Source organism: Equus quagga, chromosome 8, assembly GCF_021613505.1.
Source record: "Equus quagga isolate Etosha38 chromosome 8, UCLA_HA_Equagga_1.0, whole genome shotgun sequence".
NCBI lineage: Eukaryota > Metazoa > Chordata > Mammalia > Perissodactyla > Equidae > Equus > Equus quagga.
The window spans coordinates 36,450,954-36,475,612 of NC_060274.1; the positions used below are offsets into that span (position 1 = coordinate 36,450,954).

A 24,659-nucleotide genomic window follows, 5' to 3' on the forward strand; every position below is an offset into this window, starting at 1 on the left:
AAATTGCAAGTATATATAAAAGCAGAAAAAATTGTATAATGAACTATATATATTCACCACTCTGCTTCTACAATGATCGACCCAAGACCCTCTTCTCTAGCCCCGCCCACTCTCCCCACGCCACCATGGATTATTTTGAAATGAATCCCAGACATCCTATCATTTCCTCACACGTTTTGGCACGAATCTCTAAAAGAAAGGGAATGCTATTTAGATGGGGTAGTCAAGGAAGGTGTCTTCAAGGAGGTGACTGCAGGGAAGACACGTGTGAAGGGAAAGAGAGTTGCAGACATACAACCAGCAAATGCGAACATCCTGATGAAGCTGAGGATTCGCCCAAAGGCAAATGCGACCACCAATGAGGGGCAGAGGGGGCTCAGTTCTAAAACAACAGTACGACCAGAAGTTCCGAGAAAGAATAAAATTTTATAGCAACACTTATATAGCGCTTACTGTATGCCAGGAACCCTTCTAATATTTTGCACGCGTAGTTTTCACAATAACCCTATGAAGTCATTACCACTATTGTTATTCCCGTCTTACTAAAACTGAAAGAACTGGGACACAGAAAGTGTCTTAGTCTGTTTGGGCTGCCATAAAGAAATGCTACCGACTGGGTGGCTTATAAACAACAGAAATTTACTTCTCACAGTTCTGGAGGCTGGGGGTTCAAGAGCAAGGCACCAGCATGGTTGAGTTCCGGTGAGAGCGCCCTTCCTGGTTCACAGCGTCTTCTCCTTGCGTCTTCAAGAGGTAGAAGGGGCTAGAGATTTCCATGGGGTCTCTTTTATAAGGGCACTAATCCCACTGATGAGGGCTCTACTCTTGTGACTGAGGCGCCCCACAAAGACCCCACTTCCTAATACCATCATCTTTGAGGGTTAGGACTTCTACACATGAAACTGGGGGCGTTGAGAGGGGACAAATATTCAAGCCATAGGAGAAAGGTACAACCAGTCACTGGCAGCCCTGAAACTGGAACTCAGGCAATCTGGTTCCCAAATTCAAGCTCTTAATCCTCACACTGTGCTGCTTCCTCTTTCGGGTAGAATGACTCATTCACTGCCAGTCACATTCGTGTGCGACCCCGAGCAAGTGCAGGGGCACAGACTCAGAGCTGTCCTTCCCAGGTCTCTTTGAACTCATCACTTCTTCTCTCACTGACCCCGACACTGCCACCCCCCCCAGGTCTGGATACCACTCCCTGGCCAGCTCATCTTCTCCTATTTCTCTTCCCACCAAAATCTCTTTCCCTGTTCGACTATAAGCCCCATGAGGGTAGGGACTATGTCAATCTGTCATTGACACAGTGCCCAAAGTAGAGTGGGCACTGAATAAATGTTTGTAGGATGAGGACATTAATGAGTGAAAGGAAGTGACGTTTGCACTGTAGCAGGCAATGTAAATGGCCCGCCCAGGTCCCCTGGAATCCCTCTTTTCATGAGTTGCCCCCACCCCTTTGTGGGGCTTTCAACAACCGGCACCTGCAGCTCTTCTTCCAAGGGCTCCACTTTACCCCAAGAGCAAAGTGCCACCAGTGCCCAGGGATTTGATTTCTAACCTCACCTTGACCCCAGAGGCTGTTAACTGGTCCTGTCAGATGTGGAGTGTGAAGGCCTAGCTTCCTTGCCTTGGGTTGGGACTGCTCTGAGGCTTAACTCACGCTCCAGAGCCCCTGCAGGATGGAATTTCTCCCTTCTCCATCCGGTTTCAGGGGAACCCAACCTCAGACATTAGGTCATCTTAAAAATTCCTCTGTTAGCCAACACGGCTGGATGTTGGAGCACTAATAGAAAGTTGTTATACTTACAGTTTTACCATAAAAGAAAAGTAAAATATAATTAATTCTAAAACTATACGGAAATCAATGTGATTTTATATTGATGAATCAAAGGTATTTTCGGATATTGCAGTGCCTCAGTCATCCCGGCAAATCTCAGCACTCCAGCCTGACACTTCTCAGCAACAGTAATGGAGATTTCTGTTGCCAGAAAGTTGGATGGTCAGCATCCAGCACGTTGCCTTCTCTGCAGGGAAGTGGGCAGAGAGCAAGTGACAAAGCTTGGCTCAATAGAAAACCTCACAAAACCAATTTCTGTTACAAGGGTTTTATAACATATAATAATCATGACACCAAGGGGGAAAGCCTGGTAGTATAAATACACATCAAGGAGGTTGTTGAGATGAATATGGCCACCCTTCCAGAATTTGTCTACGGGTATTTCCTTGACCTTTTAAGAGAAAATTGAGGGTAAGAAGTGGAAGTACTGATTTGGTTAAAAGAGTTCCAAGGAACCAAGAGGCACGGTTTTCACATGCACAGTATAAGAGAAGTCAAGGACCTAATGTATATAAATGAACTTGAAAAGCCACGTTGGCCCTCCTGTTTCCAGGCAGCCACTGCAAGTTATTCAATGAGTAGCGAATTGTGATGAATGCATTTCTGAACGTGCTCATTTAAAAACAAATGGCACCATAATTTCAGGGTTCTAAATTGAAAAGTTAGTAACAAAAGAGCTGCTCCAAAATCCATACTCTATAAAATCCACATAGCTCATGAGGAGAATGATAAAATTATAGATCATGGCCAATTACACTCCAAAGAAAGGTTTTGAGCCTGCTGCCTTCGTAAGGCCCTCTTGGAATAAAGACATAAACATAGGAATATACCACCATAGCTAAATTGCCTCATCATGCTGCCATATTTTTGTAAATAATATTTGTAATAACAGAATAATATAACCAGAAAATTTTCATGAAAAGTATTATGACTACTAATACTCAAATTCAAGAAATACTCAGATTCTTTAGGAAGCTGTAGGATGTGAATCTTTCAGAGAATGTGAAGATGGTAGGGCAAGACTTGGAGAAAGACACCCTTCCATCATGTAGTGACATCATCTAGGGTGACACTCATGTGATGTCATACATATGATATCATCTAAGAGTGCTCCTTGAAAAGACTTTATCAAAGTTTTTCTTCTCATCACCATTTAGTGTCCACAGACAACAAGAATGTGCAAAAAACCCTTTAGATTTGGGAATACGGATTTATTCTCATGATGCAATGAGCACCCAGTATCCATATTGATATGTGAATAGAGAAATAAACCATTGTAAAAAAAAATCCCTTAGGATTTACAAGGGAATCCTTACAAATGAGACGTGGTGTACTTAAAGTCACAAGCCAAGGCAGTCTGCCTTCAGAGCTGATGCCCTCAACTACAAGAATGGATGGGCAGGGTTCTGTGAGGTTTGGAGTCCTTCCTTACTGGTTCAAAACTATTTTTTTAAATTATTCTTTTATTTTATTCTCTAAAATTCAGGGGCAAGGGGCAGGGGACTATCTTAAGAAATTAGTGTTTCTATTAGTAAGTTTTTGGGCTATCTGAGGATTCCAGAACTTGATGTACTCAAGGCCCAGAATCCATTTGGATGTAGCATGAGAATTCTAGCCCTTTGCAAATCCTGGCTTCGAGAGCTTCCACATTTATAAAGAAGCGTGCACCAGAATTCAGCATGTCTTTCAAGCTGGTCTGTTGAAAGCACAAGTATGTAATACAGTCAGACTTCATTTGGGCCATCCTTTGCTGGTTAGGTACATTAGCAGTGAAAGATCTGAAGGCATAAATTTGGCAGCAACTTCAAAATATCCAGTTGGTCCTGGAACGTTAACATGCTCATTATGTGCATTTATTGTGCCTGGGCTCCCCGCTGTCCAACTCTACGCTGAGTCTCCAATCAAGGAGAAGTATTGATAGGAACACGGCTAATATGACATGACTGGGGACAATACAGAGTGACATGACCTAAGGTGATGAAGAGAGCACGTATGGTTTCCCGACCATCCCTTCCCCCATCCCTGCCACATATCTTAATGCATATTACATCCCTGCCTTGGCAGTCCCAGACAGAAAAGCCAAAAGATATTTAGGAATCTGCGTTCATCAACCAAGGGTCTACCTGAATACTGTCAGCTTGCAGACTGACTTGTACCCGCTGTCTGTGGATACCACACTCCCTCACCTTTCTTCTAGCTCTGCTTCTGGGGGCCAGGAGGCATCTCCCCAGAGCCTGCATGCCTTTCGCAAAAACCTAGGGATGCGGGATAGGAAATAAGAGAGTCATCGAGTTGGCATTTGCTCCATTAAGAGGGAAAAGCAGCAAAAAAGAGGAACAAACTGTATTTCAACCTAGGACCAGGATATAGAGGAAATAAACATTAAACCTGGACAAAATGTGTATATTTTCGGTTGCTCAAACAATCTTCTGAAACGGTAGACGTGCACCCATTCCTGGCCCCATGACGCAAAGCCTCGGCAGCCCACGTTTAAGTAGACACTGTATTTTATATTCAGAACAATAGTTTATGTAATGCCTAAATTTACAGCAAATACATAGGACTATAGCTGAACAACACACTAGTGTCCTAAACGTAGGGAATTCTCAATGTGCAGTATTGTATTGTATCCAGAGAGTAATTTGAGAATTTCCTATGTAAATTGTTGATTGACCTAGACATTAGGGAAACGTCTTACAATTTCTAAAAATGTTTTCTCTTCATTCAATAGGAGTCACTGTCCGTCTTCTTCAGAGGCATTCTGTATGTTCTGATTTAAACTTTTCACCGCAAATTGATGGGCAAATTCGACACTAAAACTAAACTGCACCTAACTTGATATTTCTTTGAGGATTAAGAAGCTTATTGTGAGATCTCCCTGAACACAGGAATTTCATGATGATTTCAGCTTGTGTTGCATAAAAGAAGTGGAAACACAGCAGCAGGCAGATGACCTGAATTTGGTGCACAGAGGAGCAGTGTCTGTCCTGGCATTTGGGGGAAAATATCCCTCCAGGGGTCTTCTCACTTTAGGAGTGAAAAAAAAAAAAAAAACCCACAATATGAACTCTTTCACCTTAGGTGGTTAAGCCAAAAACAAGGAGAGTTTTCTCTCTACGTATACCATTACTTGCCTCATATACACTATAAAACCATGCTCAGAAAATTAAGATCAAGCAAGGCCAACCTGAATTTTAAATCCCATGGTGGTAATCTGGGATAAGACAGGGTTTCTCTTTAGGCCGATGAATGAGAATTTTTTCTCCTTAAAAAGAAAACGATTGTCGTCTTTTAGGAGAGAGATAAAGGCAAAAGACACATAAAGTCACGAGCTTAAAATGGATTTTCATTTCTAAAAAAATGTGCTGGGTCAATGGAATTACAATAGGACTTGTTATGTGAGATTTGGTTATAAATGAATAAAGAAACCAATAAGATGAGGATATCACACTAATGAAAAAAGAATTATTAAATTCCTGCCCTTTTTGATGTTTCCTCTGACAATTAGTATTTCCCTCCTCATCAGATGATACAAACTCTAGGCAAATTTCCAAAGGAATTAAGTAATAAAACGTGTTTTGAGGATAAGAAAGAAAGAGGAAAGAAGGAAAATAAAGAGAGAAAGAAAAAGACTGAGACAGAGAATGGAGAAAGTAAAAGAAAGGCCTCTTTAAAAGAGCTTGTAGGACTTGAATTAAGTATGGCATTAATTTTTTTTCCACCAAGACTTAGTCTTGGCAGGTTTCTGCTAAAATGCAGGAATTTCATGGATGTGGGAACTGGTGATGGAAAATGCATTATTATACACAACAATTGTTGTACTTGAGAGAAACTGTATGGGAAAAAATAACACCCTAGAATAAATACAAATGAAATTCATGTATCAAAACCAATACTGTGAAAATAGTTTAAATGTTTCTTGAATTTATATCTAGTCATTAACCTAAATGCAGATTTTAGTTCAAGCCACACTTCTGCCTCATGGTCAGAAGGCCTGAAAACCTGTGGCGTGGAAAATTGGCAGGATAAAGAATATTGAATTGGTCTCCGTGAAAAAACAGATTTTGGCAGCCATAACCTCCTCCTTGAACAGGTTCCCCCCAGCAGTCAAATTCTCCTCCCTGTTTCCCTCTTGTCCCAGGAAAGAGGCCAGGAAGGCCATATATTAGCAAAAACAGCAAGCAGATGTCAACCTGACCATTCACCAAAGGACCTTTCTCATTGGCTTTGAGTTCCATGGTCAGGATGAGGCCCCCAGAAGGTCCCAACCCTAGACTCAGCCTCAGAGAGGCTAGAAGTTTCCATTTCTACTAACTTTGGTTCCCTTTTTCCTTGGAGAAAGAGGTGGAGGGAGGCATCTGCCACAACCAATGACCCTAAAAGAAACTGCAAATTCACAAATGGAAATGATAAATTCACTTGCAGAAATCCTTAAAATCTATTCCTCTCTTCCACTCCCACCCCATCCTTTTTAATGCCACGTTCTGTTACCTCAAGGAAACTTGACACTTCCTCAGAGTTTTATTTCGGCTAGAGGACAAAATCCAGGGACTTCAAAATCCTTTCTCTACCTGGGAAGATCCTAAGGGCCCGCCTCACCCCTGGGGCCCACCTCACCCTCTCCTGGGGCTAGTCCTAAATCCAGCTCCATTTAGCAGCCCAGGGTTGGTGGAAAGTATTTTCCTTCCAACCTCCTCCAAACCCCACAGCTTGAGAGGAAATGTTCCCCAGGCCCCTCCGGGGGGTTTGGGGCCCTTTGCATGAGCGAAATGGGGCGAGAATGTCCTGCTGAGTGAATATTGTATCCTGTGCTGTCTGTGCCTCTCTCAGTGGTTTCACCCTGATCTTTTCTCTCTTTGCAGCTGGTTAATAATCCACTAGCAAGTCAGGCTGCAGCGGCTGCAGCAGCAGCAGCCATGGGCTCCATAGCAAGCTCACAGGCCTTTGGCAATGCCCTCTCCAGTCTTCAGGGGGTCACGGGTCAACTAGTTACTAATGCACAAGGACAGGTGAGTGGGAGATGGGGACAAGAGTGAATTTTTATGGCAGATTGAACTCGGAAAGGAAATGAATTTCTTTTGCATGACAGTGATATGTAACCGCATCCATTCGAGGCAAATAAATAATGTTTACTAGCAATGTCAAGAATAGGAGAAGGTTTGGGAGGTGTTTCTATATTTTAGAAGCGAGAATTTTTTTCCTTCCGCCTAGAATGTCTAAGTTTTATTTTGGTTTTATTTCTATACGATGGCTCATGTTATGACCTTAATGGAAGAAATTACTTTTCAAGACTGGGGCACTCTTTAAAAAAAAGGTTACATTTTTAAAATAAAATTTTGGTTTTGTCTTTTTATTTTTTCACTTTTTTTTAACTTGGATAATGGAGGAAACTGGTAAGTTTCCCTCCCTAATTGCTCCAAGCTTTCTAAATTAGCCTTAATAAAGCCAGTTTTTGAGTCTATGAGAAGTTCATGGGCAACAACTGAAAAAGTTCTGTGAAAACAACGAAGAAAAGGGGTGAGTGAGAGTGAAGCCGGCTGCCAGTCGGCTGCACCTGCCCGGCCTCCTGATGATTCTCACAAAGCTTGGTGGCCTTTTGTGTGCGCCTGGGTTTACTCCAGTCCCTCCAGGGCCAGCGAGCCTTCCTCATGTGGTGGGCAGCACGCCTGGTCCCTTACACTGCTAATGTGCTCACATAGCGATCACCAAGACACTGACAGAGCATCCAGGAGGGTGGCTCCCTCTTCAAGAGCCCCATAAACCTGAATAAAATAAAAGCTGCATGAACAGCAAACAAGAGTTGAAGCCGATGGTGTCAGGGATGCCCTCCATTCACAGGCCTGACACACAGCCCATCCAGCCTCAGTGGTTGGGGCGCCTCATTCTCAGATTCTGCTGTTTCTGCTGATGAAACACAGAGAGAAGCAGCTTGCATCCTTGCCAAGATTTGTCCTCCCAGACTCATTTACCCCACAGTGAGTTTCCTACCCTCTGCGTGGCCTGCTCCGTGGAGAACAGAAATTGCAGTGTCTTGAACCCTGTTTTTATTTTACATAGAGAGTAAACAGAGATGCATTATAAGCTAAACTGTCTCCATCCACGTCCCAGGGAAAAAAAGCTGACCTTGTTATATTTCCTGGGCGGGTGCAGGATTGTCCCGTCAGAACCCCGAGGGCTGAACGATGGAGCTTGTCAGAGAGCAGCCCCAGGTAATGAATCATCTTATCACAGGTGCACACCACACATATTAAAGGAGGGTTGTATGAACACCGTGCCCTCCACAGTCACCTTTCAATGTCGGCTTTAACCCTTGTTCCAATCCCTTTTCATCAAAGGATCATTTTATGCAGCCGGCTCTAAATAGAGGCTCTCAAAAGCCTATTAAGATTTCTGGAGGGATGGGGTATTGGTGTGGAGGACAAGTTAGTTATAATATCCATAACTCATGCTCAGATCTGGTCGATTCTAGAAGCTGTTGCCTAGAGTTGTGCCCAAAATAGAACACCCCGATTCATTCCTGCCAGGCGACTGGCCCTTGAGATGTCAATTGTAAGAGTTCAAGATAGACATCATAACCACTGATGTGTACTTCCCTCTGATTTTTCTGTTCCAGGGTCCAAGTCAAATGTACCAGTATGCCCACCACTTGAGTATTTGTGATGGAGAAAATGCTTTATTGTTTAGAAGGAATTATTAGGAGTTTATTCTTCCGATGACTTAATGGCTGATCGTTTTGCCAGTTACAAATCCTCCTCCTTCTCAGGGGCTAGAGTCACAGCTTTTGCTTTGTATGGCCTTTGCCAGCTCCCATCCCAAGGATAGCTCTCCCAACCCACAAGTGCCCATAAGAAAACGGGCTTCAAAGCAGAAGCTTCATGGGTACTCTGCATTGATTGAATGAGAGTTGATTTTACTTTAACTTTTTTTATTTTAGAAACTGTGTTATGATAGTTGATTTGATATGGTACACAAAGCTCCTAAAGTGAAAAAAAATTACATTTACAGAGAAATCAATAATGCCCACTCATGAAGTCTTGTCTGAGAGTTTTCGACACATGCCCAGTGGCATCTGGTCCCCCCCTCCAGTGCAAGAAGAGATCAAGACACTCACATTTCCCAAGTAGATGAATTGGCCACATTCATGTAGCACTGTTTGGGTTTTTTTTTAATCTTTGTAATATAAACATAATCAGCCTCCCAGAAAAAGATGCATGCACTGCATCTCTTGGAGCAAAGATTCTTGTTTGAGCCTTATGAGGTAGTCAAATTACACCAAAGAACCACAAAATTCTTTCTTGTGTGTGTGTGTGTGTGTGCGCGCGTGTGTATTCCTTTGGCTTGTATTAATGTGGTACAAAAGGCAAGAATACATTGGAATGAGGTTAATATAATCAGTCTTCCTCAAAATATCGTGGAAACCAGGGTTACTACACCCAGCCCATTTTCAGTTCCTTAAAAATCTCCACAGAGCTTTCCCAGAAAAGGCACAAAGAGAAAACTCTTAATATCTTTAGAGATTCTTTCATTTGAGTTCTTGACGCCAGCTATTTGTTACATTGGAAAGTTCACCTGGGAGTAATAACATTAAAATCTAAACCTAAGTTTGAAAAGCATGTTTTCCTCCTCTGATAATTTAGTGAGGCAGATCTGTTGAGAAGGCACCAAGCAGGGGCATTCTGTTCCCAGAAATGCCCTGATCCTTGCTCCCCACTGCTAAGATGCTCTTGGCTACCTGGAAACCAAAGTGGGATCACCCAGTAGGTAAGAGCCCTGACCAAATTCAGACCTGCCTGGGGCTGACTTTAGGCTCTACGTCTTTCTCGTCTTATGACCTTGGGGCTATGACTTAACCTATGTAAGCCGGAGACATCCTCAAAGTTCTAACGGAACCTCTGTGGGGCAGCCTGGGCCAGCGGCTTGTGCTCCCAGGGCAAGTGGTCCTAGGTCGGCTTCCTCGGCTGGGCAGATGCCCACCCCCTGGAATGTTCCTGCAGACTCGGCCTTCCACTCTCAACAAGAAGAAATCTCACCACCTAGGGCTATGCTTTTGCTTCCCTGTCTTGGAATCTGACTGTGTTTCCATTTACTGGATCTCAGTAAATTTAAAGGGATGGGAAATCTTCATACATTTAAGGATTTTTTTTTCAACCAGTAGTTACAAGCAAATATAGAGAAAAAGTTTCTGTCACCTTTCTGACCCTGCCATTTATTTGCAGTTAATTCAGAAGTCAGACATTGTTCCAAAGAGTAATTAATTTTAACAGAAATCCTACATCCTAAAGCCACAAAGCTCATATCTTACCCAGGGATGTTAAAGTATTTTAAACATGTATTCTACCTAACTCTACTCTGAAATAAGGAAGTAGCAGATATTTTACTGGTAATTAGTGATCATGAAATTGATAATGGCTATGGCATTGATGAGAAGAACATTCTAGTTCTCTTCACTTAGCAGATCAGGAACTCGTGCAAGTGTGGAAGCTAGGCAATGGAATGAGTGCTAAGCTATACACTTGTCTGAATCCCGGGTTGCCCAATAACTAGCTCTGTGACCTTGAGCAAATTGCTTGAGCTCTCTGAGCATCAATTTCATTATAAAATAAGGAGAATAAAATCTAGGCCCCTAGATTATGAAGATTAAATGAGAAAATGTGTGAAAAAAGCCTACAATAGTAACTGAGTGCACAAAGACTCAATAAATGGTTGCCGTAATTAGCATCATCATCATCACCGTCATAGTTTAGAGTTTTGTCTAGCATTTTCTGGAAACCTGTATTTGGCAGCACAGCGTACAGGCAAAGAGAATGGCCTCTGGAACCAGCCCACCATTTACCTGTTGTGAGACCTTGGGCAATCGACTTACCCTCTCTGTGCCTCAATTTCTTCATCTGAAAACTGAGGATAATAATTTTTTAGCACCAGCTCCTAGGATTAAAGTGCTTAGAACAGGGTCAGGCACACAGTCATTACTCATTAATGCTATCACTTAATAAGAGCTATCTGTTATTATTAGTCAAAATGCAAACGCTTTTAGTTCATGAGTGTGCACAAACCTGTCTGAGTGTGAGGAGTCTGAGAATGTGAGAATCTTAGTAGTAAGACATTAAGTTATTTTAAGGAAATCTCATCCTTGCCCTGGATAGTTCAGTAGCTGTGTGTGTGAGTGTGTGTGTGTGTGTGTGTGTGTGTGTGTGTGTGTGTGTGTGTGTTCCTAACGCTCATTCAGTGGGTATGTTCAGGATTTGGCAAGTAGATTTACCATCGATTTGCTCAGCTATAGAATTGGCTTGCCTGGTGCCCCTGGCAGTATCTCCTTATTGGCATTATTGCAGAAAAGTAAAAGCAAATGAAAGTTTATTTTATCCTGGGGCCAGAGAAAGCATTTTACATTTTAACTGAAGCTCAGGATGTTTCCTGTTGAAATTCGTTCTCGACCACTGCGAAATTGTCTTAAGTGGCAGCGAGTCAAGTCAAAGATCCTCCCTTCAGTCTGTAAAAATCAACTAGACATTATTTTAAAAAAAATTTTATTAGGTATAATTGACATATAACATTATATTAGTTTCAGGTGTACAACAGGATTTGATATTTGTGTATGTTGTGAAATGATCACCATACTAAGTCTAGTTAACATTCGTCACATACGTAGTTACAAAATGTTTTTTCTTGTGATAAGAATTTTAAGATCTACTCTTTTAGAAACTTTCGAATATGCAATATAGAATTAATAAGCATTGTCACTATGCTATATATTATATCCCCATGACTTATTTATTTCATCTCTGGAAGTTTGTACCTTTTGACCCAGTCACCCATATAACATTTTCTTAATATATAAAAAGAAGAAAGAATTAAAGGGACTTACCTATTCAGGTTACCCAAGAATACACACACCATTCCATGAAGGAATGAGGGCTGAGCCGAGATGGTTCGGTGAGAAGGAGGGGTTTGCTGTCACAGTGTAGGATAGTGGCTGCCTCCTAAAATGACCACAATGCCACGATTGAAGGAAAACAATCTACTGATACTAACAGCAGCCTGTGCACTGTGGCTTAGAGGATACAACCTTGACCGCACAAAACCATTGATGGTGAGTCACCTCTGTTCAACAGTGGGCTGTTGGAACACCACCGGCACCACGTTTGTACATACCAACTGGAAGATCATTCTAATATCATAATTTTCAAATGCGGTCAAAAATATGTCTTAGAATTGAAGAAACATGATGCTTACAGTAGGATGTTCCTCTGGATGATAATAAGCTAAATGATGTCTCTAGAAGGCAATAGAATAGTTAAGAGCATGAGCTTTGAAGGAAGTGGGTCTGATCAGAACACATTTCAAGCTGTGTGGCCTTGGATAAATTACAGAACTTTTCTGGGCCTCTGTTTCCTCATCAGTAAAACCAGAGGGATAAGACTTCTCACCTATTTTTGTTGTGGGCTTAACTTGATACTAGCAGGGGCAGTGCTCAGTGCCTGAGATGTCTTAAGCATCTCATAAATTATAGTAATGTATTAAAAACTAATAAGTTATAGCTATTCTTTTTAGGATGAAAAACCAGTAACTGACCCCAAACTATGGGTTGCTAAAGTAATTCAACACACAATTTAAATAGAAAGATGAGAATCTTTTAGAGAAAACCACTACAAGGTGAATGCAGATAAAGTTATAATAAATGCAAATCTCAGCCAAAGATACAATTGAGATATAATAAATTTACTCTATAAGTGTCCATTGAGTCCTTTGTGGGTTTTATTAGGTCTGTGTCAGAGAACTAACAAAGCTATAGCTGCCTGAGTTTGTAAAACTCACTTCAAACCCTGTGCAAAGGAGATGAGTGTGTCACTTTGACCATGTGACCAGAGCAGATGAGGGCATCAGACAGATCCAGCTAAAGCCAGTGGATCAGGAATTTAGGAAGTTTCACATATATGCTTGTATTTCATTTTTAATAATGAAACACATTAAACATAAAGGAAAAATTTTTTACAAAAAAATAATACAAAAGACATCCTTGTTCAAGTACCTAGATGTTATCAATTTTCCATATTAGCCTCGGTTCTCTTGCTTACTTTTAAAAGAAATAAAATATTACTGATAGAGCTAAGACCTTCACACCCTCTCTCTCCTGTGCCTTGCTTTCCCTTCCCGAGGTGACTGAGATGATAACGTTGGTGAGTCCTTTCTGTGCAAGTTTTACATTTTTACTACAAGATATTGATTGGGAAAAAAAAAAGCTACAAAATCATATGTACAGAATACCATTTTTAAATACAAAAAGAATATACTGTTTGGACATTTTGCATAAAGAAGAATCAAACACGTTTGTTGAAAATTCAGAGTAGGCGTCTAAACATTCAGAGTTGGTGTTTCTATATGTTCCCCCAAATATTAGGAACAGAGCAATCTATTTATGTAATATGCCCAACCAACGGGTTTGGCCATATTTTCTAGACCAAAACTCAGAACAGTCTGACAAAAGATTTTATTTTCTCATTTGAAAATATTATTATACAAAGTTTGTAAAAGGTGTAAAAATTCAATCCTGTTGAGTGAAATACATATCAAATAGCATTTTTTAATAGAATAACATTGTTAAAAGAAGCTCCTTCTAGAGACTGGGAAATCTATGTTCATGGGGTTAGTAACATAAGAATTTTACCCTGGCTTCATCCGAGTAATAAAGATAAAATAATAACAACAATAAACAACCTCAATCTTTCCACTAACATATCAAATTTCCCCTTTGAGCCCAATTGAGAGCTTTATTTCCTCATTTCGGGAGAGGCCATTGCATTAAAGCAGTTTTTCCCTAAGTGTGCGCCTCGTGGGGGGGGAAACGAGCCCCTCAAGACGCTGCACAAACGAGGGGTCCCGAGTGGGATGCGCGGGGCGATCCGGGCCTGGCCGCCGAGGACACGTGTCCCGCGCGGCTGGTGACAGTGGAGCCAGGTGGGCGACCCGCCCCGCGGAGCTGACGCGCCACAAACCTCTTTAACCTTTTTAAGCCCGCTTTCCTAAACTCACTGTCCACACAGCATTGCACAGAATTGCCGTTGGCAGAGCGCACTTTGGGAAACGCGGCAGGAAGTAATTCACATCCCTGCCTATGCACGTTTTCCAGCGGGAGCTAATGATTTAAATCCGAAAGGAAGCACCTCCAATGGGTTCTGCTTTGCAGCGGGGACTCAGCGGTGATCCCCGTGCTGCCATTTCGGGTGCACACACCTAAACGTGGCACGTTTGCAAAAAGAAGGGCTCTCGCACCACAGACCCTAATGGGAACACCGAGGGCAGATAAACGCCCGGCAGTCCCGAGGCCCCCCCGCCCCCGGCGCGCGCTCTGGAGCTTTGTCCTCTGCAGTGACTGGTCAGAGGTAGGGTGGCGGGGGTCGCTGGGCGGAATGGGCCCGGACTTCGCCCTCAGTCCTCTCCCTTCTGAGGAGCAGGGCGTCCCGGATGGCAAATGGCGCTAATGAGCCCTGATGGCCCTCGGTTCCGCGGTGATTACGCGGAGATGGATTTGATGCGAGGCCTTGCTTCTGTAGTGGCTGAGCTGATGACACGAGGGACGTAATCAGGGCTCAGAGCCGATCGGTGCCATCAGCAGAAGCACGGCGCTGTCCCTCATTATGACAGCCAATTGTTCAGCCCAGACCTTCGCTGCCCGGCCAAAGGTCGCCTCTCCCGCTCCCTTACCGCCCGCATTTCTGAAGCGAAAGGGTTAATCGCATTAGTGTCTTCACCCCAAAGAGACGGCCAACTTAAAGAACTGACGATAACGCACCCTCTGAAATCTTTCTTTCTACCCTCCTCTCCCAGCAGAACTCAGCAGTGCAACCTGTCCTGTACAGTTAAAGGGATGGGCAGAAATATGCAAGTGAAAAAAAAAAATCCAGTTTGGGGAATTCCCTGGGAAGATGGAGCCAGAGAGAACCAAGGTCTCTCTCATCTAAACAGAACGTGGATTTTTGAGCTGTCACGTTTTTTTCCTCTGGCCACCGCATCTTTTTTTTTTTTTTTTTTTTAATTCTTTATCCATGAGTATTTCATTTTCCTGGGAATAGGGAAATTTTTTCTTGTGTAGGCTCCCGAGTCAAAACTGTTGGCACCTTCCTTCTGAAGAATGGGAGAGGGGCCAATTAACAAACGGAGCAACCTAATTAACAGCGATAATTCTAAACAAGAAATAAGGTACAAGCCACCAGTTCGCAGACAGCTCCCTCAGAACTAGTTTGACTTCTCAGATCTGTGTTCCACAAGCAGAGTTTACATTCCAATTAGTGCGCCCTTCTGTCAAAATAATATCATTAACTAATGTTCGTGTGGCTCATTTCAGTGTGCAAAGCTCTTTAACGGACTTAGATCTTAGAGAGGCGGTAGTTTTTAGCTGAATGTTCCTTATGCTAAGTGATTTCTACAAAGGAGTAATGGAAATAATGATATCTCCCATGCACTGAGCCTCCACCATGGCGCTGGTAGCATCTGTGATCCTGCGCGAGCACAGGTTCGATTACCTGTAATCTGTAGGTTTGATTATCCCAGCTGTGCAGATGAGCAAGCTCTCAGGATGCTGAGAGCTAAATTGGCTTCATGCGGTGACACCTTTAGTAAGTGGCAAAACCAAGATCTGAGCCCCAAGCCCACACCCATCCTCCCGTACCACCCTCACTTTCTTGAGTTCAAAGACCTAGTTCATTTCCTGGATGCTCCACAGATGTGTCACAATTCCAGAACCTTCATTTCTCCATCTGCAAATGGAAGCTGTAATTCCTGCCCTATCAAGCTCACAGATTTCTCTTGAAGGCATATAACCGCCCCCCCCACACCTGAAAACTGTGAAGAGCTGTAAACCTTACCAAAATAAATACGTATAGGGCATTTTAATCAATATTCTCACCATTGCTATTTTTGCTGATCAAAGGAACCAGAGAAGTAGATTCAGAGAAGTCTCTAAAGTAATGAGATAATCTTGAAACATCAATCCCAGAGGTCCATTTCACCTTACCAGAGAAAATCAGTCTCAAGGCATCAGGACCTGGGGGACCCAGCCTTCCGGGTCTCCTGCCTTCCAGCAAGCATTCCTAGCTGTTAGGAAAGAAATGCGTGGTATGGGCTTCATAGGGGCACTCTCCAAAGTGAGCCTTTCAGAGCTAAACAGGAAATTCTATCCCAGTGAATGTTCTATTGGGCTTTTTGTAAAATCACAGAGCAAAATGACTTTGGAATTGATTAAGCTCCCAGAGTGGCAAGGCCCCAGACCTTTCTAGAGCCTCCCCTTTGGAAGCTGCACCTCTAATGAAGCAAGCCCTTGCTAAGAAGAAGAGAAATATCTATCCTATATTATGCGTCTAAGAAACCACTGATTTTAGTTACATCACCAATTTAATAACAGCTTTTTTGGAATGGAAGAAAATACAATCACATTAAAAATATATCAACTGTTAGGGGCAGCCTAATTTCACACATATTAAAATGTAAAAAATGTAGAGGTCTTATTGGGGGACTGTGTTATTTATCTGATAAATAGCCTTAACCAAATTCAGTAGCCAAAAGACTGTCCACTGGGCTGTTGATGATGGCTTTTTTGTACTTAGTTTCTAGTGAAAAGTCAAGGATGGAAGTAGAAGCTCATTTTTTCCGACTAGAGAATGAAAATCAAACTTGATTTGGGTCTAGAGGCAAGGAAAGAGAGGAAGTGCTGAATTTTGACTTAGCAGCCCTGGAGTAACATCAGCTTTTTCTGCAAATGATTTTTATGGTTAAGCAGAGCATTATCAGAGAGGGGAGAACATTGAATTCACATGTGAGATGCATTCAACCACCAAATAAATGTTCATTGTACCATTTGCTACACACGTGCCCAATACTGCACCCAAGTTTCATATTGGCCTGTAATTTGTTGAGATGATGCATTCTTCTTAAAGATGTAGGCATCATGTCATCAACCCTGGGCCAATAAGAGAGAATTGAGGAAGAGACCAGAGATAGATAGGAATGGAAAAGTCACAACTCAGAGCAGAGAGAGAAGCCAGGTTCAAGTTCAAATGTACACAAGTAGGCCTTTGCACGATCCAATTGAATTTAACGCATTAGCCATAAAACATTGCTCCAAATCGCTATTCATCTCATCAGCTAACTTTTTGCACCTTATAAAATTAACAGTGTAAGTAGATCCTCAGAAGATGTCATAAAGTGGAGCGTTCAGAATATGACAGTCAAGTCAAGACGAGATGCAACTTTATAAACAAATGGCATCAATCAAGCAAAACACACAAACACACAAAGAAAACACATTACACACTCCCTAGATCTGACACTTTCCAACAGACATTCGCGATAAACCAGTCTCGTCAGAGTCACAGAGGTGGACGGACTGCGCAAATGTCCACAGGCTCACATGGAAGGCAGCCCAGGGTAAAGATCACAGGCTTTCCAATCAGACTCCATGCCCAAGCAGCTGTGTGACCCCAGGCGTCTGATCCTACTCAGCTGCAGTTTTCTCTTCCATCAATGACGACAATATCTTCCTCCCAGGGTTCTTAGGAAAATTAGTTCTAATGATAAAAAAAAATTAATAAATTGCTGCCATTTATTGAGCACTTCCTACATGCCAAAGAGTGCTTGGCATTTGATATATATTATTTCATTTCACCTGTCCCACAACCACTGAATATGGGTTCTCCCCATTGCACAGATTAAGAAACTTCCAAGATCACCTGGCTGGAAATGGCAGGATTCGATCTCAGTTTTGTCTGATCTCAGAGATTGCTCTCAATCCCTGTGCTCTGATAATTTGAAGTGTTGTTTTGTTCACTGATATATCCCCAGTGGCTAGAATAACACCTGGCACGTGGTAAGCACAAATATAGGAATGAAATCTGTGGACGGCATGAATGGAGTATTTCACATAAGCTTATGTACTATTTGATAAGCATTTTGCATAAACGCATCATTTCATTTCATTCTCAGAATGATCTTGCGATATCATCTCTCATTTCCAGCTGAGGAAATGGAGGCTCAGCATAGTTAAGCAGCGTCCCAGGGCCACGCAGTTAGTAAGTGATGGAACCTGGATTTGAGCCCAGATCCGACTGCGTCAAAGCCAGCCTTCCTCTGAGTGAAGCGCTTCCAGAATCACGTGTTCACGCGTCTAACACCGCGCCTGCTGTATTATAGTCATTCCATAAATATCGTGGTCTCTTCACCCCCGTGCATTTTAATCCGCTTAGGGTAGCTGATCTGAAGTAGGGTCTATTTAATGTATTGAGGTTTCTCATGGAAACGCTTTTAAGCATAATGCCATCCAGTGTTACCATGTCTGATGCAAATGGCATTTGTCTATTTACTTAACTTTCTTCAATTTTTTTAACTACTAACGTTTCAGGGTTGTTGTAAGGATGAAAAGTAATAAAGGATGTTAAATGCTTGGCACAGCCCTGGCACATAGTGAGGACCAAGCAAGTGCTGCTTTTCCGTCTTGTTCCCCTGACCGCCTCGGCCTTGAACCCGTGGCCGCTCCAGCACAGAGAGGGCCAGTTTGATGACTTTGAGTCTGCTGCCCTCTCCATTGTTAACAGGGTAAGCCGGACTACCTTGTTTTCTCCAGATTATTGGCAGAGAAGGCTAGATGATGTCTAGCTTGCCTCAGTAACATGACTATACAGCTGCTGGACATGACAGCATCTACTTTTCTCCATAACAAATGTTGTACTTGATTTAATCAAAACGCAGGGCAGGTTCATTTAACTACTGTGCGTTTCCACAGATGCTCGAGAATACAAACATTTCCATTTACCTTCAGTAAATCTGCAGGTGATGTTAGCAAGCTCTCCCAGACAACCAAAAGGAAGAGGTTAGTGATATGTACAGCCAGAAAAACGAAAATCAATTTTAAGTTCACATGGAATTTAAAGATTTGATTGTAAGTTAAAAATGGATTTTAATGTGAGGATCTTCTCTGTATCATTGGGTTATAAAAGAACTGTTTAGATTTTTTAATATAAAGGGTGACTCTCTTGGGAAAAGGATATTAAATCATTTATGTTTAAAAGGTGATATACAAATCACTAAGACGAACACAAAAGGGAGTGACATGGCCGGCTACTTCGGATTCTGAGCACTCATTTTGATTTTTTGAGATCACAAATTCATATACATTTAAAAGTCTTTGAAAAGTAGAGTTTCTGCTCCTCTCAGCTCATATGGAGATAACACAATAGAAATGAGGATAATATCAATGGTTTTGTGTGTCTAGAGTTTTCCCTGCAGTCCGGAACCTAGATGAATCAGAAAGAACTAAGAATTTAGCCTTCTCAGAAACCAAACTGGATACCACAAACATTGCTAGAAATGCCCCAAATGTTTTAGAGAAGTTAAGCAGATTATATTTTAACTGTGAGTTATGGATTAATTCGATACTTTTGTGACTACATCTCTCAATTCCTCTTCAATGTAAGTATCATTATGCCAACTTTACACTATTTAATAATATATAGGTGTAGTTTGTGAAGGATTTCATCTAGGAAGACTGTGAAACATATTCTTGCTAAGGCTGTACTTCGAAAACAGCTTTTGAAATTAAAAATTCTAAAATTCGTACTCCTGGCGTAAATTACAAAGTATTGAACTTAGAACAGAATGGTCAGAAAATCATTACGATAGTGGTTTATTATTAATGATAAATTACCTCTTCCCAGGACCCAATTTGAAGTACCAGAGTAGTTAAGTACACACACACACACACACACACACACACACACACACACACACATATAATTTTGTTTGAGGGACTTTTAACATAGGAACCAGAAAACTATGAGAATCCACAAATGGAAGCCTGCAGCAGCCATCTTTACTTACATCCATCAGAATCTGCCTACTGGTTAGGGGTAAGAGTACAGACTGGTCACCTATGAAAAGATGAGGATGCAATTTTATGAGAAAAACTCATCAGCATAATTCTAATAAGTTATGGTCTTTGTTGGGAAAAATGAGAAATTCTGCAGTCTCACCCTAAAGAACATTAAAAAAATCTACTAAGAGGAAATTGAAGAAGTAATACATGTTAGAGTCATGAGGACTTTTTTCTGATTGAACAGGTAGATAAATATTGCACGCAAGTATCAAAATACATTTAATTCTGCCACAACAATGGATATTCGCTTCACAAAAAGCATACAAATCATCTTGGACTCGTGAAACAGGGTTGTGATAAACATATGCATCTTTAATGACACCTGGAGTGGCTTCCTTCCCCACCCATTTTTTTCTCTTAGAGGCTTGTTCGGTTGTTTACACTAATTTAAATTCAGCTTTACAGCCTGAATGTGCTTAGAGCACTACCTGATGCTAAATATCTGCGGTACTTCTTTGAGCAGTTGCCAAACATTTCCTTCCCCAATTCCCACTGCTCCAAAGAATTTAGAATATCACTGGTCCCTGATTTAGGGTTGTTCTGCTGTCACTGCTGTAGCTCTTTTTCCTCTCATTTGGGAAGAAATATAAAAGAAACAGTTCATAGGTCCAGGGCTTCATTTAGGAACCTTTGCTAAAGCTTCGAAGGACCAAGGCTGGGTCAACCCAAGAGGTGTTCTCCCAAGCAATAAATAACTTTAATCTGATTTAGTCACCTAATCTGGGATCAGTAGGCAGAAGCAGAAATACTTCCCCAAATTCTAGATATTTTTTTGCTGGCATTAAAACTTAAAGTCTTAGGCAAAGCCATGTAAAGTCTTACAAAGTTGGTCTTCCTGCAGAATGATGGCTTGCCCATAGTTGTGATTCTCTTTTGAAGGAAAAAAATGTTTTAGCAATTCCACAGTGTCGGCACCTGCAAGGAAAATGAAAAGTACTCATGATTTAATTTGTAGTCATTGGGGAAAAGGACAAAGAAATGATGAAAAGAAATATTTCCACTTCATCCTTAAGAATTTGTCTTTGTTTTCTGGGACATGGAACATCCTACTGGACAAATATAATGAATATTACAATGAAAATGTAAAATCTCTGAAGAGAGTTGGAAATTGAAGCATTTGATCATATTTACAAATATTATTATTTCTTCCCATTGAAAATAAAGTGAGAAGGTACAAATTGAAACTGGGGCCATGATGGCTTGAAGGAGTTTACTTTTGTATGAGACGCCACACTTGCCCTTGTTAGAAATAACTATGGGTTGAAATATACATTTGTTTTTATTTCAATTAGGATTCAATAGATACGAAAATAATAATATATTCATAGATGAAGGGGAAGCTTTGTGATAGCATGGTGGAACTGAGTCCTTGTAACCACGTAATGAATTCGTATGGAACCTTGTGGTGGAATCAAGATGGCAGAGGTTATGACTGTGGAGTGGTCGCTGAAGAGGAACATTGTTCTGTGAAAACTGAAGGGCATCCCCCACTGTGAGCCTGTCATTTCTACTCTCCAGTGGGAAAGCAGCAGTTTCAGTATGTGTTCTTGGGGACCAGAGGTCCCAAGGGATCCACTCCCCACCTACCCCCCCAGTAAAGTAATCCAGCCCCAAGTGCTGAGTTCTGCAGACATGTTAGCCATTTTCTTTTTACAATCAAAGTGACTTAAAAACAAAATTTAGAGTCGTCTGTTATTTCTCAGACTCCCAAAATCTCAACCAGTGCCTGGCACATAGTGAGCATTAATAAATGGAATGCAGAAATCGAATTTGAATAATATTGTCTTCTTCAAAGATTTTTTTTTAAAGCTACCACTTTTCCAGAGAATATAAGAACCTATTTCAATGAAGGGTGAATTCAGCTGTCCAATAACACATTTAAGTATACAAACAGTCAGTCCTCAAAAGGAAGGACCATGGGAGATCACCTCAAGTCACTGACCACTGCAGCAGTGTCCCTGGAGAAAAGAGCCGGCATGACTCTTGTCAACAGCAGGGGTTTTAGCTTTCTGTAAACTGTGGCCATCTTGACTGTCCTGACTAGTGGGAGCCTAGACTTTCTTCTTCACTGGCATGTTGCTGGTGCCATAGATAGCAAGATTTACAGAACGCCTCTACTAATCCAAAAGAAAGGGTTCTCATGAATTCCAATGGCTGGATGATTTCCCAGTCTTCTACTCTGGGAATGAGAGCAATGTGGTATGGCCCAGAGCTGAGCACACAGCAGGCCACAGAAAGGATTTGCTGAGTGAATGAGCGAGTGAGTGAGTATGTGAGTGATCAACCTGTGCATGAGTAGATGCACAAATCAAACAACACTCTTAATTTTGAAGTCATTCAGAATAAAGCAGAGAGATTCAGACAATTGCCTGGCTTTTCTAGGCAAAGTAGAAGATGTTTTTTTCCCTTTGTCACACTTATCTATACAGTTACCTCAATCCTCCACTCTTGACAATGAAAATGCTGCCAATATGTCTGTATTATCTATCCACGTAAGCATACTTTTGATATGTAAAGAATTAATATTTATATAAACAACCAAACTCATGTACTCCAAGCCTTTGAGTATATAAGAGCCATAGCAATAAATTTCCGAGGGGAAGAGATAGAACAAAGTGTCAGGTTCTCTGTCCATTTCCAGAAGCATCTCTCCAAATTCCTTCCTTGTCGAAGAGAATTGCATCTGGTGGTGAGTCTTGCTCATTGACCTTTGCAGGGAGAACTTACTTTGTTTCACTATTTCTTACCAGTCACAGAGGAAGCCAGTCAACCTTTGATTCCAACCTCATGCCCAACTGAAGCTTGAGCTAACATTTTGCAAAACTGACTCCCCCCTCTTCTGTCTTCCTCATCCCACCTTCCAGTTGAGTAAAAAGTAAGCAGAGCAGTAGAGGAAAACAGCACTATAGAGAAATCAAGAACCCCTAAATAATCCAGAGCTTGCCAATATGCTGTTCAGTATAGTAAATATATAATTCAGACATAATTTTAAAACTTGTGTTGATGGTGGGCACCTATACTGTGTTCAAGAAAAGGATTCATTTCCTGAACACTGATCCCAGTCCACCTGTGACTCCAGGAATATACCATGCAGGCGGTTATGATGACTCCTTGCTTAATTCTCATCTCAATGTAATATCATCTTGTGTAAATTTAATTTAATCTTTTGATTATATTCTGGATCAAAACTTTTATTCTATCAATGCTTCCTAATGCCTGAGTGGTAACTCAAATACAAGAGAAAATAGCAAATCTCACAATTAAAGTAAAATATGTAAGAATGGGTACTATCATGCATCTTAAAATTTAAGAAAAACAGAAAAACCCGACAACCCTTGCCTCCAGAGTATAGAGAATGCCAGATTCAGTTGGAGGATTATTGTAGTAGGAACTGTCAACAGTTTAGAATAGGGCTGCGGCTGCTAACTTCATTTTGCCGGAAGACTCAAGAAAGATTCAGGTCCAATAAGAATGATCATTGTATCAGTTGAGTTGACTCTTACCTGGGAGGCCTGTCAGTTCCCTGAGACATGGAGTTTCTTGCAAGATATTTGCTGCTAATGGACTGCATAACTAGGATCCAGGCCGTGCTGTATAAACAAATCGTCTTGTAAAACACCTTGGGAAATGACATTTTTCATCCTGTTTTAGGCCATTAAGATCTAGTAGGATCTTTCACCCCCGCCTCATCATTTTTAATTGACAAACAAAGGCACACACATGAGATTTCTTCTTTCCCAACAATTAAACAAACAAAGGACTGTGTTCAATATTGTGTTTGGGAGTTTGGAGTAGTCTTGGGTTTAATTAAAGATAGGAGAGGAAATGGAGACCCATAAAGGCACATCTTTATTATATCTTATGAATACTGCTGTATGTCATGAGAATGATCTTGCTAACATAAGTGCCAAGTGACCCTGTCAGAATTTCTCCTGACTCTTCCCACCTTCCCTTTTCTTACATCGCATCACCATTTTCTCCTTTGGTGGGCACTGGCTTTCCCTGTTATCATTTTCAGGTTTTCAAAAGCTTCAGAGGAACTTTAGCAACGAAGGCATTTGAATAGTATCCATTGTTAAGTCAACTGAAACTTTGACAATCAGTGTTATAAACAGCAGCATCTACCTCTCAGAAATGAACCCAATTCACAGTTTGCAGGAAAATGTATATTCTGCTCACAATTTTAAATTCTCTACCTCTGGTAGCTTGTTAAATTCTCTCTTCTCTTTGTCTCCTTCTTCCCTCCCTTCCTCCTCTATTTTTCAAGCATTCTTAGCTAACAAAGTCCTGACAGTGTGCCCCACAAAATCTCCTTTTTTAGTGTTATTGACCTTAATAATTAAGATAAAGGCAGTCCCTATCTTTAGCTGTTTTGAAAATTACAAATAGCAATGACTTAGAAAATACTCACTAATATTCATTAGTAAGTCGTGTTTAACTTATACAAGCTGCTTAATTATAGGCCTGAAATGCTAAAATTAAGTTAAAAAATAGAAAGAGAGTACATTACTCTCACACTTGATCCACTCACACATACAATGGTGAGATGGCCAAGAGCGGGTGGGAGACTAGGAGAGAAGTACAAGTTTGAATTTCTTTCTGTAGTAATTTATGATGATCAAACCCCTTCCCATAGAAGTGGGGAAAGAGGACAGAATTGGTTCTCCGGGCTTGATCATCAAAGCCTCCCACTGTCCCTTGTCCCTTTCCACCTTCTCTGTGGCCATAGGCCTTCCCCTCCCCCTGGATGAAAGCTGGGGATCTTACCCCACAACTCCTTTTAGGTACTCTGGGGGAATACCATCTCTGTGGTCACTTTAACTTGCAAATGAAATGCCCAGTTCCCTGGCAATAATCAAAACTGTGGACCCAGCAAACTTCCCACTCCCCTCCCCCATG

The 24,659-nt window shown here is 41.4% G+C and overlaps 1 protein-coding gene across 1 annotated transcript in view; it reads left to right on the plus strand.

Moving 5' to 3' along the window:
• The window catches only part of POU6F2 (POU class 6 homeobox 2), a 452,047-nt gene that overhangs the window by 394,854 nt on the left and 32,534 nt on the right, over positions 1-24,659 (plus strand). The window contains exon 6 of the mRNA XM_046670683.1: positions 6,703-6,849. Coding sequence (XP_046526639.1) covers positions 6,703-6,849 — 147 coding nt within the window. The remainder of the gene's footprint in view (positions 1-6,702; positions 6,850-24,659) is intronic.